Genomic DNA, 17,563 nt, shown 5'->3' with positions numbered 1-17,563 from the left:
GGTTCGAATACCACCAGGAACAACATCTGCAAGGAGTTTGTATGTTCTCCCTGTATTTTTGTGGATTTCGTCCCATTCTACAAAGACATACTGATAGGGGGGAAAAAAGAACATTGTGGTCCTTATACGGGCTCACTATCTATCTATCTATCTATCTATAAGATACAATGCCAACTTGAGCAATAACGTGTTTCACAAGGATTGATGCTTTTATATTACCACCATGGACTTCTCATATGCAACATTGTATCACTTAAAGGTTTGGTAAAGGGAAAACATGGATGCTTTCTTTCACAAACTGCACCATCTCCTACTTCTGGTTGTCAAAGAAGGAGCTGGGTTAAAATACCACATAAAAACTTTGGCAAGGATGGTGCTGTTTTGGGGAGAAAACTGCTATATATCCTGTATAATCTCTTTATCTGCCATCACACGATACAGAACTTCTCAAAACATGACACAAATAGTGTCCGCAGCCTCCTTCAGAGAGTGACTACCCGGCTAATCTCTGCCCCAAAGCCCTTCCCTGATCACGTGGTACCGTCCTCAGGAAAAGCAAAGGATCGCGGAATAGTGGATCGTACCACGTGCAGGGAACCTCAGAGCACATCGATTCGCCAGCAGTGTCACTGTCAGTGCGCCTGCGGCGGCCGGACAAGATGGCGGACGACAAGGTGAGCGCTAGAAGAGCGGCATGGGTGCGCAGGGATTGTATAGGATTGGCATTCGCTGCTTCTCTCTGGTGTTCCGTCTTTAGTCATTGCAACAATGATAGGGAAACGTAGCCGATATGGTAGTTAGGTAACTTTGTGACACTTTCTGTAGCGATGGTGTGCCATCATGTTACTGCAGAGCATAAGTGAGTCAGAGCTAAGGTCACGCTAGACAAGAGGAGGCATTGGATACATGGCAGCAGCTGTGCGGTGTGACTGCAGGAGAATAGATAGTGTAATAGCGGGTAAAGGGACGTGCTGTCCAGCTGACTTTAAATGGACCGTCTCGGCCGCCTCAGTGAAAACCACGTCTTGAACAAGCAGCAGGTAATGAGTCGTCTGTGGTAGAAATGGCGCAGCCAGGCCTATAGGGGTTATATAAGTGGCGGGCAGCAGGAGGCGCTGACACGTATCTGTCTCTATAGACTCTTGTCCCGGGCGCTTCGTCCATCTCACATAACTTATCTATGTGCTGAGGCTCCGCCCCTTCTTCTCTCGGGGCGGGGCTTTAGTTTGCGCGCGCTCACGTAGTGTAACACTGTGTCTGTCACAGAGATACTGAGGTAAGAAGTCAGTCAGTGATAGGTGAGACTGTCTTAGGTTCATGATGTCAGTAAGTGCCCAGTTTATTTCTGTCATGTCACTGTATATACTACTGGTAGTAAATGGTTTTCAACTTAATTTCGAGTTAATAAGTTTGTTTTTCAGCAGACAGTTGGCTGAGGCCACATCTGTGCTGGGGTCTCTGTCACTCAGGTCTGCTGGGGGACCTGAACGACTTGAGGTCGACCGCTAAGACAGTGGTTACCTCCTGACACTGGAAGACCCCATATATTATAATAGGGTCTGCTTTTTGTCAATTGCATGTCTGCTGTTGTGTTTTTTTTTTTTTACTGAAACGAGTGAAGAGAAAAGTCCTCAGAATATGGCACAAATGTGAACTTAGCCTAAGGGTGCATGGGTATGCAGTGACTGGAACACTCCGCACGGGTCTACCACCATAGTGTAATTTCTTTAAAAAAAAAAAAAAAAAAAAAAAGGGGTCACTTTTGGGGCTTTCCATTGTATTGGCACTTTAGAGGCACCTGAAGACTATTCTTGCAGAATCTGCCCTCCAAAAGCCAAATGGCGCTCTTTCCATTCTGAGCCATACCATGTACCCATACAGCAGTTTATGGGGCATTTCTGTATTCAGAAGCAATTGTTTAACAAACTTTGGGGTGCTTTTTCCTCTAACCCCCTTGGGAAAATGAGAACTTTGGGGATAAAGTGATGTTTTAGTAATTTTTTTATTTATACATCCGAATGTTATTAAAATCTGTGAAACAGCTGTTAGGTCAGAATGCTCACTATAGCCCTTTAGGGTAAGTTCACGCAGGGTATTTTGGACCGAACCTGAGGCGGAAGGCCGCCTCAGGTTCCGATCCAAAATACAGGTAGCCGCGACTGAATGCCGGTTCACTGCAATGGCATCCAGCCGCGCACTCCGCTCCAGATTAGGCCCATTGAATGGTCCTAGTCGGGAGAAGGGAGTGTCTTCAGGCCAAATTGTGAGGCAAAATGGCCTGAACAATGAGCATGTCGCTTCTTTTTTTCCAGGAGCCAGAAGAAACAGCTCCCGGAAAAAACACCTGACCGGCTCCCATTGATTTCAATGGGAGCTGTCTTTTTGGTCAGGATTTTGAGGCGAATACGCCTCAAAATCTTGACCAAAAATCTCTATGTGAACTTACCCTTATAAATTCTGCGAGGGTTGTAGTTTCCAAAATGCGTCACTTTTGGAGGGTTTCCATTGTATTGGTAATTTAGGGGCTCCTTCACTTCCGTACACTGGCATGTGCCCAAACGGTTTACACCCACATGTGGGGTATTTTTGTGTTCAGGTAAAAACTGCATAACAAACTGTTAGATGCGTCTTCTCCTTTAACCCTTTTTGTATATGTTAATTTTAGGGCTAAATAAATGTAGTATTGGGAAAAAACAATTAAATGTCTAAATTCAACCTCCATATTTTTTAATTCCTGTGAAATGTTTAAAGGGTTAAAAGGGTCATCCCATCACAAGGATCCTATCTATACTGTTGGCTAATGTGGATGTAAGACTTTTCCTAAATGCATTGCTTCAGCAAAACTGCTTTGTTTGTCCACTATCTTACTTTATTCATTTTTTTGGGACACATCCCTTGACTCATCTGGTCATAAGTCAAGTGATGTATCTGCTGCTCTGAGGGGGGAGGGAGGAGGGGCTATGTGCACGGGAGCGAGCCTGGAGGGGGGGGGGGGGTAGTTTACCCTTTGGGGGGAAGGGGCCGCCAATACAAACCCGGCATTCGCTGTAATAGAGAGGCAGATGCCGGGGAGGGTTAGACGCCAGCACAGACGCCAGCATCATCACTGTGCTTCTGCCCTGCATGAAGCCAGCAGCGGCAGAAGCGATGCTGTTATTCCGCTCCTCCCCTCCCCCCGGAATAGCAGCATCGCTTCTGCCGCTGCTGGCTTCATGCAGGGCAGAAGCATAGCGATGTTGCTGGCATCTGTGCCGGTGTCTGTGCATCTGTGCCGGCGTCTACACTCCCCGGCATTCGCCTCTCTATTACAGCGGATGCGGGGTTTGTATTCACATATGCAAAGCCAAGCGGTGAGATACCACTGGCCCTGCGTGCACGCTCATAGACCAGTCTAGCCTTCAAAATGTGAATACAGACCCGGCATCCGCTGTAATAGAGAGAGGCGGATGTCGGGTCTGTATTCGCATTGTGAAGGCTAGACTGGTCTATGAGCGTGCACGCAGGGTCAGCGGCATCTCGCTGCTTGGCTTTGCATATGTGACCCCGCCCACCAATGACGCAACAAAGCTGGAAGACAGAAGATTTTACAACAACGAAGACTGGTGAGTATGTGACGTGGGAATACCCCTTTAACAAGCTTCCCAAATGCTTTTTGAATTATTTGAGAGGTGCAGTTTTGAAAATGAGGTGACTTAAGGGGGGTTTCTAATTTATAGGCCTTTATAATCTCCTTCAGGATTGAAGTGATCCCTAAATATATTAGTTTGGGAAATTTTCTTGTTACACTTGTGAGTCTTCTAACATCCAAAATAAATTAAAGGATCATTAAAAGATGCCAATATAAGGCTAATTTCACACGTGGACCGGTAAGGTGGATTTTGGCACTGAGAGTGACGTGGGGAGCCGTGTCACTCTTCGGTCAAAACCGTCCTGCCACGACTGTCGCGGCTTCCCCCTCCGGAGTAGGCTCAAATGAAGGGGCCGGCTCTACAAGCTGCGGAAGCCGCCTGAAGAAAGGGCAGCTTGCTTCTTTTTTCTGTGAGCGGCATGTCATACATAGACCACCATTGTGACGGGGCAGACTATGTGCCATAATCCGCCCCCTCTGTGCCCATGTGAATGAGCCCTAAAGCAGAGATATGGTAGATAACATGTATTAATGGATTTGTGTGGTATGACTAGCTGTATATATATTTACTAAAATATTAATCAGTGTTTTCCATTAACATGAAGTACAATGTCACTGCTAGAACTTCATTAGTGAAGGTAATGGGGATGTTAGATCTCCACTGACCTGCTCTCCTGTGCAAAGTAGAGGTCACCCATATCTTAGGCTCAGAAAAGCCCTTTGAGTCCTAGCCTCATCAGTGATTTGTCTGCTGTTGATTTATAGAAATACACCTAAAATTGGCTACATATTACAAGAGACTCTTATTGATCATCATATGGTATTCGTTGATGACACACTTTTCTTTCCTGTTTTGTGTGTATCCATTTAGCCTCTTCACCAACATCCTTTTATACAGTTGCTGGATCTGGTTTAACACCAGTTCTTTCTTACCTTTTGTAACTATTCCCTAGTTACTAATGTGCATATAAACCTAAAAGGGCAGATCTTATCATATTTTGCAGCACTTTACATATTGTCATCACTGTGTGCACTGTATGGGACAATATAAATTCCCAATTAGTGTGTCTTTGGAGTATGGGAGGAACCAGTATTACCCTGCGGAAATCTATGCAAACACAAGAACATTCAATATTTACTGATGTTCATAGTAATTATGACGTATTTGGCCATATGCACTTCATTTGCTGCTGTCTGGAAGAGATAGAAGAGTTTGTACAAGGATAGCCTTTGCACAAAGTAAGATACCGTACATACTTGAGGTATAAGCAGAGTTTTTCAGCACAGTTTTTGTGCTGAAAAAGCCCCCCTCAGCTTATACTCGAGTCAAGCAAAAAAAGAAAAAAAATTTTTTTATTTTTTTTAGGGGGGGGGGGGGTGTTCTATGACCAGCCGCAATAGTAATGCATAGAATCTCCCATAAGATGGTGAATTAAAAAAAAAAGCTTTAAAACAAATATAGTAAAAAAATTAAATAAATAAAAGTTCTAAATCACTCCTTTCCCTAGAGTACATATTAAGGTAGAAAATTACTGTGAAACACATACACATGATGTATCCCTGTGTCTGAAAGTGCCCGGTCTACTGAATATAGGGTATCTTCAGTGCTCCTGTTCCGTCGGGAAGGGGTTAATAAGAGCACTGCAGATACCCTATATTCAGCCAGGCTGAATTCCAAGTGGGGGAAAAAAAAAAGCAGTCCTCAAGCTCAGGGAAGGGGCAGACAGACAAGCAAAGCACCCTTTCCCAGCACCCAGCAACTACTGCACCCAAAAACTCCAGCCATTTTAATTTTTGAAATTTTCCAGTAGCTGCTGCATTTCCCCCCTCCCTACAGGCTTATACTCGTGTCAATAAGTTTTCCCAGTTTTTTGTGGTAAAATTAGGGGCCTCGGCTTATATTCAGGTCGGCTTATACTCGAGTATATACTGTAACTGGAAATTGAAATGAAGTATAGTTGACACTTATAGCATTGCAAACTCCCTATGGCCAGGTTCTCACCTGCGCCCCGGTCTCCGTTATGCAGGTTTCCGTTTCCTGCCCGAAACTGGGCAGGAGACGGAAACCTGCAGGCATTTTTCAAACCCATTCGTTTGAATGGTTTTGAAAAGTTACCGGTCGTGTGCGCCTGTGAACTTTTTGTGCTCTCTGCGGCAAAACAGGTTTGTTTGTTTGTTTGTTTTTTTTTTAACCAGACGCAAAGTCGGACATGCAGGACTTTGTGTCCGGTTAAAAAAAAAAAAACGGTTTTGCACAAAACGCTCACGGATGGACACTGCCTGGCAGGTTTCCGTCTTCTGCCGGCAGAAACCGGAAGCCTGGATAATGGAGATCGGGCACTGGTGTGAAATCGCCCTATAATGTTTTATCTGGATTTTTTTCTGATGTGCTGCTCTATGGTAACAATGGCTGTGCCGTAGCCTTCTTACAGCACTTTTGAAAAAAATAAAACAAAAAATATTGTTGGGTGGGGGGTTATATTCGAAACCATCTATGCCAGGTTTTTTTTGGTTGTTTTTTTTTGTGCAACAGATTTTTAAATTGTTGGTTCTGCACCATAGTAGCCATTTCTTCAGAAAATAATCAGGGTGAAGATATTTTGTATCAAGCAAGAATCTGGCATGAGTTAAAATCGAAATCTACGTGAACGCCTTACTAGCGTGGATTTTATTTCTTGCACCCATAGTCTGTGGTGTGCACACTGAAGCTCTGCCTAGTGTGAGCTCTAAAAGATGTTTGTTTTAAAAAAAAAAAAAAAAAAAAAAAGCCATACCTTGATAGAAAATGCTGTGTTTTGAAAAACAATAAGCAAAAATGGCAAAAAAAAACTGCAATAAAATAAATGACAAGTGTCTTTCATGATGTAACCTTATGTAATGGACTCTGGAAATTCACTATCAAAGATCCTCAGTGCATTGCATAGGGGACATTATGTTGAGCACCATCGTACCATTTCATATAAAGAAAAGTCACAATACTAGCTATTTTCCAGTCTCCCATAAACAGTGCTCTACTGTTCATAGACTAGGTGCCAGGGGTGTTGTGCCACCAAATTGTTCTTATGTTGGAGCTGCAGCACTTCATGTGATGACAGCACCACTTAGGATGTGCTGACATTTCATGTTTGGCTGGCATGCTGTCATGAAAGCGCTAAGGGGGCGTTCACACCACCGTCGGTGTCCGCTCCTAGTGTCCGGGTTTTTCTGTCCGCTTGAGAAGTCGGACATCTTCACTTGCGGACAGGGAAGGAAGGGCACGGAGTACAAAAGAACGCACCCGATTCCCATTTAAATAAATGACAGGTGTCACGGACACAGCTAGTGTCCGCTCCTAATATCCGTGCCAGATTTTGAGCGGACACTAGGAGCGGACACTACCTGTCGGACACAGACGGTAGTGTGAACGCCCCCTAACTTTACCACTTTCAAAGAGGTTTACGGTTCATATTATACAGTTGTGCTAAAAAGTCTACATACCCTGGGAAATTTTTATTTTTTTTTGCCCTTTTTTAGATAATATGAAAAAACACAAACTCTTTCTCCACTCATGGTTACTAGTTGGGTGAAGCCATTTATTATCAAACTTTTGTTTTTGACACCTACCCTGGTGATTTTGGCTTAATAGCATGCCCACAAGCTGACACAAATAGCAGACGGTGGTCACAGACACTTCTGGAGTGCTCGCTGGAGGTTAAAAATAAAAACCTGTCTCATTCAAAAACTACTGAGGTGATTTACATACAAAAGGTAGGTGTGGAATAGCCTTTCTAAAGGCTATGCAAGGATTGCTTAGTTAAAAATGACTTTTCCCTATGGTAGAGCCCCTTTAAGACTATAACCTTATGTTTGCATTCAGCTATATCCTTATGTTTTTCTACTAGGGCTCCCCAAAACTAAAGGATCTTGCTTTTCTCAAAAATCAGTTAGAAACCCTGCAACGTAAATTGGAGAACGAAGTACAGGCTGGAGTTTCTCAGGTAATATTTTATCAAATGATCTTTCCTACTTCACATCTGACAGCACTGATAAAGTGTTCTCATATGGAAAGAGAAATGTTCTTGAAGCTCGGCAAACGATTTATGGAAATGTAGATGTTGATAGATTGTATTGATGTTGCATATTTACGGTACATTGTTTGGTTATGAAATGATTAAAGAGGTGGTTTGGGACCATTAAACAGCCGGCATCTTATTATACAGCTCAGGTTTATGGAACCCAACTTTTTTTTTTTTTTTCTTTTGCAACAAAATATGCTGCATTTCCACAACGTGGGGCCTCACAGAAAGTCCACAGAGTTATCCTGTAAGGAACGTTTGCTTTAATTATATCTATAGGAAAATTGCCTAGGTTTCTGTAGGTATAAATGACTTGCTGCAAATTTTATAAAAAATATGACCGTTTAGGAAAACGCTGCATTTGTGTTGTACGTATTTTTCTGCAATGTGTTAATGGATTTCACTGAAATCCCATCCACTTTGCAGGGACTTTCAAATGTATATATTTGGAGCATCCTGCATTTTGAATAAAAAATACAAAGGTAAAGAACACAATGAAGTGGTTTTATTCAAAATATCTTCTAGAATAAACTGTAAGGGGGCATTCACACTTGTATCCGCCCGCCGAGTCTCCATCCTATTTCATTTGAATGGGTTTTAAAAAGCAAGCTACCAGTGTCCGTGTGCATCCTCTCCGTGGGGAAACTGATAGGATAGTCCATCAATAGTAGAAACTGAATAACCTTTTAAACCTTGACCATTGAATACAAAGAATGACCCTCGTCTACTGCTCCATCTGATTCATAATGTTGTTCACTGATGGAGTACCTTATAAATATAAATCAGATCTTATGAATATTTCATCATAGCTTACTGTAGGTTCAGCAAGGTTAAATGTGTGTTGCTAAAATAATCTATAGTGAAAATCATTGTCATTATCTTTTCTAGGAAGGCACTCTTCTGAGCTCTCCATTTCTCAAGGGATTCTTAGCTGGCTACATTGTTTCCAAACTCAGGGCTTCTGCTTTCCTTGGCTTTGTGGTAGGAACTTGTACAGGAATTTACGCTGCCCAAGCCTATGCAGTACCCAATGTGGAAAAGACGATCAAGGACTACCTTAGCTCTTTAAGAAAAGGGCCAGATTAGACTGGAAAGAAAGTGCTGACACTCCATATATCGCTCCCTCAATGCTTTAAGTGCTTTATTGGAACTCTTCAAAATACTGGGTAAACACTTGCAACGTATGCAACTGGATCTGCAGTAAGTAGTAGGAGTTAGCTCAGCAGGTATAATGTGCTGCTAAGTGCTTTTCTTCATTTAATTTCTATTTTGAATGCAAATTGTTTTGGATGAAATGTTACAGAGCAGTGGCAATAAAAATCTGACCGTCAAGTGGCACATACAACCTTTGCCAAACAATCAGGGTAAACTTGGCAGAATCTGCACCAGAACACGTATTGCTTTTACTTTTTTTTTCGGTCAGGTTCTACATAACTAAATAAAAACTATTTGTATGATAACATATTTCATAACATGTACTGTCTGGACCCAAGGCTTTATTTCTGTATCATTACATTGCACAAACACATTTTATTATGTATATAAATAAACAAAATGTAATGGAAACCTCAACATAACTACCTTTTATATAGTACAGCAGGGATGTTTGTTGTTAATATGGGACCAGAGAAATCGTTGCGCTCCTCCACTGGTCAGATGCTCAGGGGTGCACTATGGGCACTGATGCTTGTGGTGTCTGTTGTCATTTACGGGTCTCATGCTCCTCTGATAGCTTTGTGCCGAGTTGGCGGACAGATCCCCTTCAGTTCATCTTCAGTTGTCCTTCTTATTGAATCATCCAAATTGATTATATCGGCGGTGATGCTTCTGATCTGGGATCGCAAATCCATACAGTTACAAGTCTCATGGCAACTGGCCGTTCCTTATGCTTTGCCAGCTATCCTGTATGGTGCTAATAATAATTTAGTGGTTCACATGCAGCACTTTATGGACCCAAGCAGCTTCCAAGTCTTGAGTAATCTAAAGATTGTTAGTACGGCTGTAATGTACAGCATCTTTCTGCGGCAGAACCTCTCCATCCGAAAGTGGCTTGCCTTGTTTTTACTGACGGTGGCTGGTGTATTTTACAGCTATGGTGGCATTCAGGATCTAGAGGAACAATCTACTGGCACACGTTTGTATATAAATATACAAGGCCTCCTCCTCTTGTTGATCTACTGCTTGATTTCTGGACTGTCTGCGGTCTACACTGAAGTGACGCTAAAGACTCAGAAAATCCCCTTGAACCTACAGAACATTTTCTTGTATTCTTTTGGTATCATTGTCAACTTTCTGGCCCACCTGACAGGAAATCATAGTAGTGGTTATTTGGATGGCTTCTCCATTTGGGTTTTGGTCATCATCATAAGCCAGGCACTGAATGGCTTGATCATGTCTGCCGTAATGAAACACAGCAGTAACCTCACCAGACTCTTCATCATTTCCTTCTCCATGCTGGTAAATGGACTTCTGTCTTACCTGCTCTTCAAGCTCCAGCTCACTCTATTGTTCTTTTTAGCTGTTGTTCTCATTGTTTTAGCTGTCTATTTGTTCTATGGTATGAAATGAAATTCTCAGATCCAACATTTGTCTGAATGAGCTCATTTTTACTCTGCATGCAAGTCAATATTATTGAGTCAGCAACAGATATTTCATATTTGCCTGCTGAATATGATGGATATTTTCTGTTAATTGTCTTCAGTATCGGGTCAGTATGTCACCTACATCACCTTTTCTTGTTTTCTTTTTTTGTATTGATCTTAATAGGTCCAAAATGATGTGCTTTAGTAGTTCATAATATGTAATTTCTGCATTGCTTATTTTATTATAATATCTGCTTTCTTTGACTTGCCTTGGTGTTTCCTTTAAAACTGCTCTGTTCTTTTCTCGGTGCTCTACCATGTATGTCTGTGTTCATCTGTCCATCCTCTCCACTGTGTGCAGCAATATATGCAGGAACTCTGTAAGTATAATTAAAGCATATATATTGTCATTTCACAGCCAACCAGAACTCTACTGCAGCCTGACTGAAAAAACAGTACCATCTACAGCATTGGAGTTGGTAGGGCTAAGCTTCTGATTCCTCTATATCTTCTTCAGCCAGATTTAGAGTTGGCACCGACTCTGCAGCTGGGTGTCTCCATGAATAGGTGCGGTTGTGGAGATTTTTTTTTTTCTTTCTCCTTGTTGAGAACAGGTATTTTGCTAAACTTTTCCACTGAGCACTTCCACAAAATCTCTTACCAGCTGGATCTCCACAAGAATATTGGTACCTTCTGAGTTACAGGGGTACACGGCATTCTTCGTGTGACTGTAGATGTCTCTTCACAGACGTGGTAGTAAAACAAAAATTCATTGGCAAAAATGAGTAATGTAAAGTAATGTAAATTAAAATAAGAATATGGCTGCTTGCAGTTGATCAGTTACAGATAGCTTGCAGCCATAAATCTATAATTTTAATGGGGTTTGACCTAAGATCTTTGTGTCTGATCGATGGGGGTCTCCCTAACCATGAGAACGAAGATTTTGTGTCCCTTATTTAAATGATATCAGCTGCCGTGCATGTGGCGAGACTGGCATATTGGATGTCTTAATCTCAGTGCTTGTGGTTTCTTTGCGATGCTAATCTACTGCAACTCCCATGTCACCTTCAGTAAAGTGGAGTTGGAGGGGCAAATATGCCAGAAGCACAACAATTATTGTCGCAACTGACATTTTTAAAATTCACAAACCTGAGGTTTGTGGTTTTTAAAGCCAGGGGTTTCTGAATATGCCCCACTTTGTGCTGCCCCTTCTTTAAAAGTGTTTGAGACTTACAAAAGTAACTGAGACAGAACAGCATATTCTACTTCATTCGGGTTCTAGTGGTATACCAGACGCTTACCCTTTAGAATTCTGCAAAAATCGACATATTTTAGGTGGGTTTTTTTTTTTTTTGTCATGCTGTAGTGGAAAAGCGTCAGCAGACATACCCTGTGGGTGGGTGTAACCTAATGTTTTGAGTATATTGTAAAGATATTAAAACTTTAAATAGACTGGTTACTGTTACTTTAAATGGTAATAAATGAATCTCTAGCATTTTTGGACCTATTAAGATTAACCAAAACTACTGTGAGCACCTGTAGCCTTCATAATGTGCTGCTTCTACTGGATATCATTCCAGTTCAGTTTCAGTAGATTAGTTGTCAGCAAGTCTTCTACACCAGGAGTGCTCACACTTTTTCAGCATGTGAGCTACTTTATAAACTGACCAAGGCAAAAGATCTACTACCCACTTCTTGTGGGCGGGCATGTGGGTGGGGCCGGACATGCGGGCGGAGCAGGAGACAGCGGTGTTCTGTGGCCGACCAGGGATCCCTGGTGTCTGCTTGTTCACAGCGCAGGCTGAGAGTTATCTCTGGACACTGGCAGGCTGGGGCTATAACCACCCTCAATAGTAATGTATAGAATATCCCATAGACTGCAGTACTGTTTGTATTGCAGTCGATGGGACTTGCAAACAAATGATTGCAAGTTCAAGCCGCCCAGGAAGGCTAATAAAATAGTTAAAAATATAAAATTCAAAGTCACCCCATTTACTTAAAATGTACATAAAAGTAGAAACATAATGTGAAACGCATACACATTAGGTATTCCTGTGTCAGAGAATGCCTAGTTTACAAACTTATAAAATATTTTATCCTTAGGATGAACGTCGTAGCAGGAAAAGAATCAAAAGAGCCAAACTGTTTTTTTTTTTGTTTTTTTTTTTCCCTCTTCACTCTTTCACCTCTGATTTGAATAAAAAGTGATCAAAGCAATAGACATTCCCCGAAATGGTATGACTAAAAAGTACATCTGGCTCCATAAAAATAAAAAAAGCTCTATGCAGCTGTTGCCACACTACAACTCCCACATATTAAATATTTTACCACATTTTTTGCTTTTCCCCTGTTTTCCTCCTAAACCTAGTTGCATCTTATAGTCCAAAATAAGGTATATAGTACATATGTCATTCATATAAATGTCATTGAAGACTTGGCTGACGAGAACCATTCAATGCAATTCAGCTAACTATTGGCCATATACTAAGTGAACAGCAAACAAAATATAGCAATGGACCTGCTGATCAGTCAGTTATATATGGTAATCTTTCTTCCTAGAGCTGTATATCCAAATTATGGCCATATTTACACTATGCTTGAGGACTATATACCAGGAAAAGCTTCTGTAAATGCCAAACATAGTTATAGGATTCCTTACACTTGTTTGGTGGGCAAAGTTTAGACTGCTGTCCTTTTGTTTGCACATGAATACAATGAAACCCCAAGAGAACATAATTCTCTAATTAGGTTCTGGGAGGTGAAAAAAATTAAACAAGGAAAAACATTCTCTTGTCCTCTGCACCAGTGTCCACCCACGGTGGTCCAGTTCTGCAGCTTAGCTGCCTTATTTCTGTGAAATTTCACAGCAGCTGTGACTTCCCGGTTCCTTTCCTGAGGCTGCTGATTACCACATGTGGCAAGTACTTCCACCGAAACACCACTGGCGGAGCTGCAGGAACAGAGCGCTGGGGACAGGTGAGTTTATATAACTTTATTTTTTCACCTTCCCCAGCCTAATTTAATAAATAAAATTTTAGCCTTTACAACCCCTTTAAGCCTTTTTTTTTATTAGGGGTCAGTGGGTAATGTGCTAGCTACTGCTTACTTATACAGTACTAGATTTCAAATCCTTTCTTTACATTAGGGGTATACAGAGGTTCACAGTTGAAATTCATGCCTTTTACATAGATGGAGTTCTTCCCCCAAAAATACACACACAATTTGTAATTTGTTTATGTCATGTTAAGTGACTGGAAGAATTGAAATATATATTTTTGCATTGTAGGTGAAATTTAAAAATAAAATGGTAATTATGGTTAACACAGTTCATGTGCCTTTTGTAATGCATGTATTTTTTTTCCCCCTAAGGTCTCATTCACACAGCCTTAATGTGCCTGTATTTTACTGTCTATTCCAAGGCCTCTGCCTTACACTGCAACTAATAAACCATAATTTATTAATTTCCTCATAGTAACACGCAACTGAAATCATTCCTCAAAGGGCACAATATAAACATGCATGGTTCCCCATCACATGCTGGATGAACTAATTCCTTTTTTCATTGCTGCCCCTCTGTAATCCTTCATTTCCAGCAAAGTGAAGTTGCAAGTGTATAAAAAGTCATATGTAAATTATCCTAAGTAGTTATGTGGGTGAGGAGCTGCTTCAGTCTAGTTAAGCAGTGTGTTTGCTAATCAAACCTCCAGAGAGTACATAACTATCACACTAAGTGAGGAAGATCACACCTTAAAGCTGTTCCCACCCCCATGACTACTTTGTTTAATTAGCACGTGGCTTTTCATGTATTTATAACATCTTGCACACGGGGCCAGTTTATGGTGGAAAAACCACTGGTCACATTCCCTTTAAGCCAGGGATAGGGAACCTTCGGCTCTCCAGCTGCTGTGAAACTACAACTCCCATCATGCTCTATTCACTTCCATGGGAGTTCCAAGAACAGCAGAGCAAGTGTGCATGCTGGGAGTTGTAGTTTTGCAACAGCTGGAGAGCTGTACGTTCCCTATCCCTGCTTTAAGCAGTACAAGTGAGTAAACTGAAAATACAGTCTGCATGGCTATATGTGATCATTTCAATAATTTCAAAAATACTGTAGTGCTTGGTTGATATAGTTACTAATTGTATTATTCATATTTAATTTAAGACAGCATGCATATGACACCTTGGATCAGCCATATATTTGAAGCTAAGATAAGCATTAAAGAGGACCTGTCATCATACAAAAATGCTAAATTCCATTTAGCATTTGATAACCACTGGGCCCCCGAACTATACAGTGTTCATTACATGATTTAAAAAAAATTTTATTAAAAAAATCCTTACACCTGTTCAAAAGATATCCTCTAAATCTTATATGTAAACCAGTTCTGATTCTCTTAAGTGAGTGGTAACATTCTGAGTCAATAAAGGTCACAACCCACTTGGAGGATTACACCTACTTTATATACAAGCTTCCAGGGGCCATATATTTTGAACAGGTGGTCACAGGTTATCATGGCTAGCAATACGTGGATTTTTAATTTTTAGCAAAATATAGTCCATACATCATTGGTATTTCCCAGACTGCTCTCTGTTTGGATAAAAAGTATCTTAGTCATCTATGATGTTGTAAGTCGCAGTTTCGCTATGGGACTACTGCCCCAGTGTAATTGCAGTATGAGACTTTAGTACCATGACTGCTTTCTCAACTCATCAGAGATAACAAAAACTTGACAAAGTTATCTGAACCCAAGTGTGATTGCAGCCTTTCATTACTTGAGTTCCAAACTCCTTGCAAGATGTCTTAATATTAAAGGAAGATCTGGATAGATTTACAAAAGGGTTAAATGGTTTTCCCTGAAAAATACAATATACATTTAAACTTTTTTTTTCTTTCAATAAGCTCCATTGTTAATAAAAAAAAGAAAAAATATATATATATATATAATATATATATAATTTTTTTTTGAACTCCAATCCAGAGATCGTCTTTAAAAAAATAATAATAATTAAAGGCAATGGACATACTTATTAATTTTATTATTGCTTTATTTTATGGGAAAAAAAATAATTCACCAATAACTGTCTTCTGTAGTGAGCCTGATTAAACAGAAAGTGCAGGCTTAAAGGGGTTATTCAATTTCCAAATATTATCTGCTAATTCACTCAATGTTTCCTTGAGCACACTTTGCTTGGCTTTATTTTACTTGCTGCTGATTGTATGACTGTTATTTAGATGCAGTGAATCTGTAAATACACTGTAGCTCCCATGCTGTCCCTCCCTGCTCTCACTCTCTCTCTGTGTGCCCTCCATTTTCTACTCTCCCCTGCAGTGAAATCAAAGGAAATAAATCACTCCCATATCTGAGGTCACATGCTACTGTGATGTTTTGTTTGTAATCTCACTTACCTCAAACTCCTGACAGGAGCAAACAGTTGAATCATGGGTACTGTAGTTTGATCACAGATTCACTGCATATGAATAGCTACAGCTCCCATGATTTATCTGCCTGCTCTTGCTCTGTGTTATCGGCTCACAGGAGGAGGAGTGAGTTTACAAACAACACATTACAGTAGCATGTGATCTCAAATATAGAAGTAATTTATTTCCTGTGACTTAAGATAGAGAGGGATAGCATGAAAAATGTATCTCATTCCACTACCTGTAAATAATGACAAAAAGAATCTCATGTGACATCAAACCAAGAAAAGGCTTCACAAATGAACTGTGAGCATTTAACACTACTGTGGATGTATTTCTAAATTATTTGTGGACCTGGATAAGTTATGCAGTAGACAAAAAAAAGTTGGTAATATCTCTGGAACAAAGCTAGAGCTAGAGTTAAGTTTAACCGCTATACCTAAACTAAGTAAAAAGTTGAAGGCTGAACCTGAAATTATAGTTGCCCTAAAATTAGGCAATGCGATAGTACCATCCTGCACTCTGCACTTACTGCTTATTTTTACTTTGAGCATGTCTCCCATGAAATAAAAGCTATTGGATGCCTGGGCGCTGAATTTGTTTATATTTTTTCTATGCCCTATAATTAGGGGCAAGGTTGAGGGACAGTCCAAAATAATGAATAGGGTTGAACTGAAACTTAAGTTAGTTTGGCAAGGTTTGGGATTAAAGCTGGGCCAAAATGAGAATTACGGTTATGGGTGAGGCCAAAACAAGAGTCAGGTTTGATGACGGGTTCATTGATAGAGTTGAGCCCGAGGGGGTAGAGGGTGGGTTAGGACAAAACTTAAGATGGGGTAGAATGAAGAGACCAAGCAAAAGTTAGGTTAGGGAGCTAGACCAAAGCTAGGGTTAGGGGCTGGACTAATGGTTGGGCTCAAAGATTGTCAGGATAGAGGCCAGGGCCAACACTTGGATTAAGATCCAGAAAACACTAGAGTGGAGGGTTGGGTCAAAACTAGAGTCTTGGTAGAGGACAAGGCCAAAGCAATGGTTAAGGTTGGAGGCAAAGTTAACACATGGATTAGGGTTGAATGCTAGGATCAAACAAGTTAGGGGATTGAAGCTAGGGTTAGAATTGGGGCTGGTACAAAGCTAGGGTTAGAATTGAGGACTAGTCCAAAGCTAGGGTTGGGGTTGAAGACTGGAGAAAAGCTTGTTGTGATAGAATAACACCTGGGTTAGGCTTGAGTGCTGTGATCAAGCTAAAGTTAGTGTGGGGACCTTGGAAAACGTTTTGGTTAGGGTTGAGGAATGGCACAATGCTAGGGATAGGGTTGAGGACTGAGCAGAAGCTAGGGTTAAGTTTAGGGGCTAGAATAACACCTGGAATAGGCTTCAGTGCTGGGATCAAACTAAATTTAGTGTGGGCAGTTTGGAAAAAGTTTGGGTTAGGGTTGGTGGTGGCACAAACCTAGGGTTAAGAACTGGGCCAAAGCTAGGGTTAAGTTTGGGGGCTAGAGTAACACCAGAAATAGGTTTGAATGCTGTGGGGAGCTGGGACATCGCTAAGGTTAGGGTTGGGGCTGGTTCTAGGTTAGGGTTAAGGACTGGGTCAAAGCTAGGGTTACGGTTGAGGACTCAGCCAAAGCCACAGTTAAATTTAAAGACTAGAATAACACCTGGATTAGGATTGAATGCTAGCATCCAACTAAAGTTAGTTTGGGGAACTTGGAAAAAGTTTGGGTTAGGGTTGCTAAATGGGACAAAGCTAGGGTTAGGGTTGAGGAATAGAGCAAAGGTAGGGTTAGGTTTGAGGACTGGGTTAAAGCTAGGATTAGGCGTCTTGAATAACACCTGGGTTTAGGGTTGAATGTTGTGATCAATGTAAAGTTATTGT

General features: G+C 41.0%; 2 protein-coding genes across 2 annotated transcripts; both read left to right on the top strand.

The window, feature by feature from the left end:
• Positions 1–599: 599 nt before the first annotated feature.
• LOC142203760 (SLC35A4 upstream open reading frame protein) lies at positions 600–9,220 on the top strand. The gene is made up of 3 exons (XM_075274774.1): positions 600–674; positions 7,510–7,605; positions 8,572–9,220. The coding sequence occupies exons 1-3, from the start codon at positions 660–662 to the stop codon at positions 8,767–8,769; spliced, it is 309 nt and encodes a 102-aa protein (XP_075130875.1). The 5' UTR covers positions 600–659; the 3' UTR covers positions 8,770–9,220.
• A 59-nt stretch (positions 9,221–9,279) lies between these two features.
• SLC35A4 (solute carrier family 35 member A4) lies at positions 9,280–11,934 on the top strand. Its single transcript, XM_075274772.1, has one exon. It carries the CDS (start codon positions 9,286–9,288, stop codon positions 10,249–10,251), a length of 966 nt encoding a protein of 321 aa, XP_075130873.1. The 5' UTR covers positions 9,280–9,285; the 3' UTR covers positions 10,252–11,934.
• The last annotated feature ends 5,629 nt before the right edge of the window (positions 11,935–17,563 follow it).

Source organism: Leptodactylus fuscus, chromosome 5 (genome assembly GCF_031893055.1).
Source record: "Leptodactylus fuscus isolate aLepFus1 chromosome 5, aLepFus1.hap2, whole genome shotgun sequence".
NCBI classification, from domain to species: Eukaryota; Metazoa; Chordata; class Amphibia; order Anura; family Leptodactylidae; genus Leptodactylus; species Leptodactylus fuscus.
The sequence above is the reverse complement of the archived record's forward strand: the minus strand, read 5'-3'. Positions and strand labels throughout refer to the sequence as shown.

Excerpts from the sequence above, each read along its gene's own strand:
- LOC142203760 (XM_075274774.1), top strand. Across the intron at positions 7,606-8,571 it reads TACAGGCTGGAGTTTCTCAG|GAAGGCACTCTTCTGAGCTC; the intron begins GTAATATTTTAT and ends TATCTTTTCTAG.
- SLC35A4 (XM_075274772.1), top strand. The coding sequence starts at position 9,286 with ATGTTTGTTGTTAATATGGGACCAGAGAAATCGTTGCGCTCCTCCACT.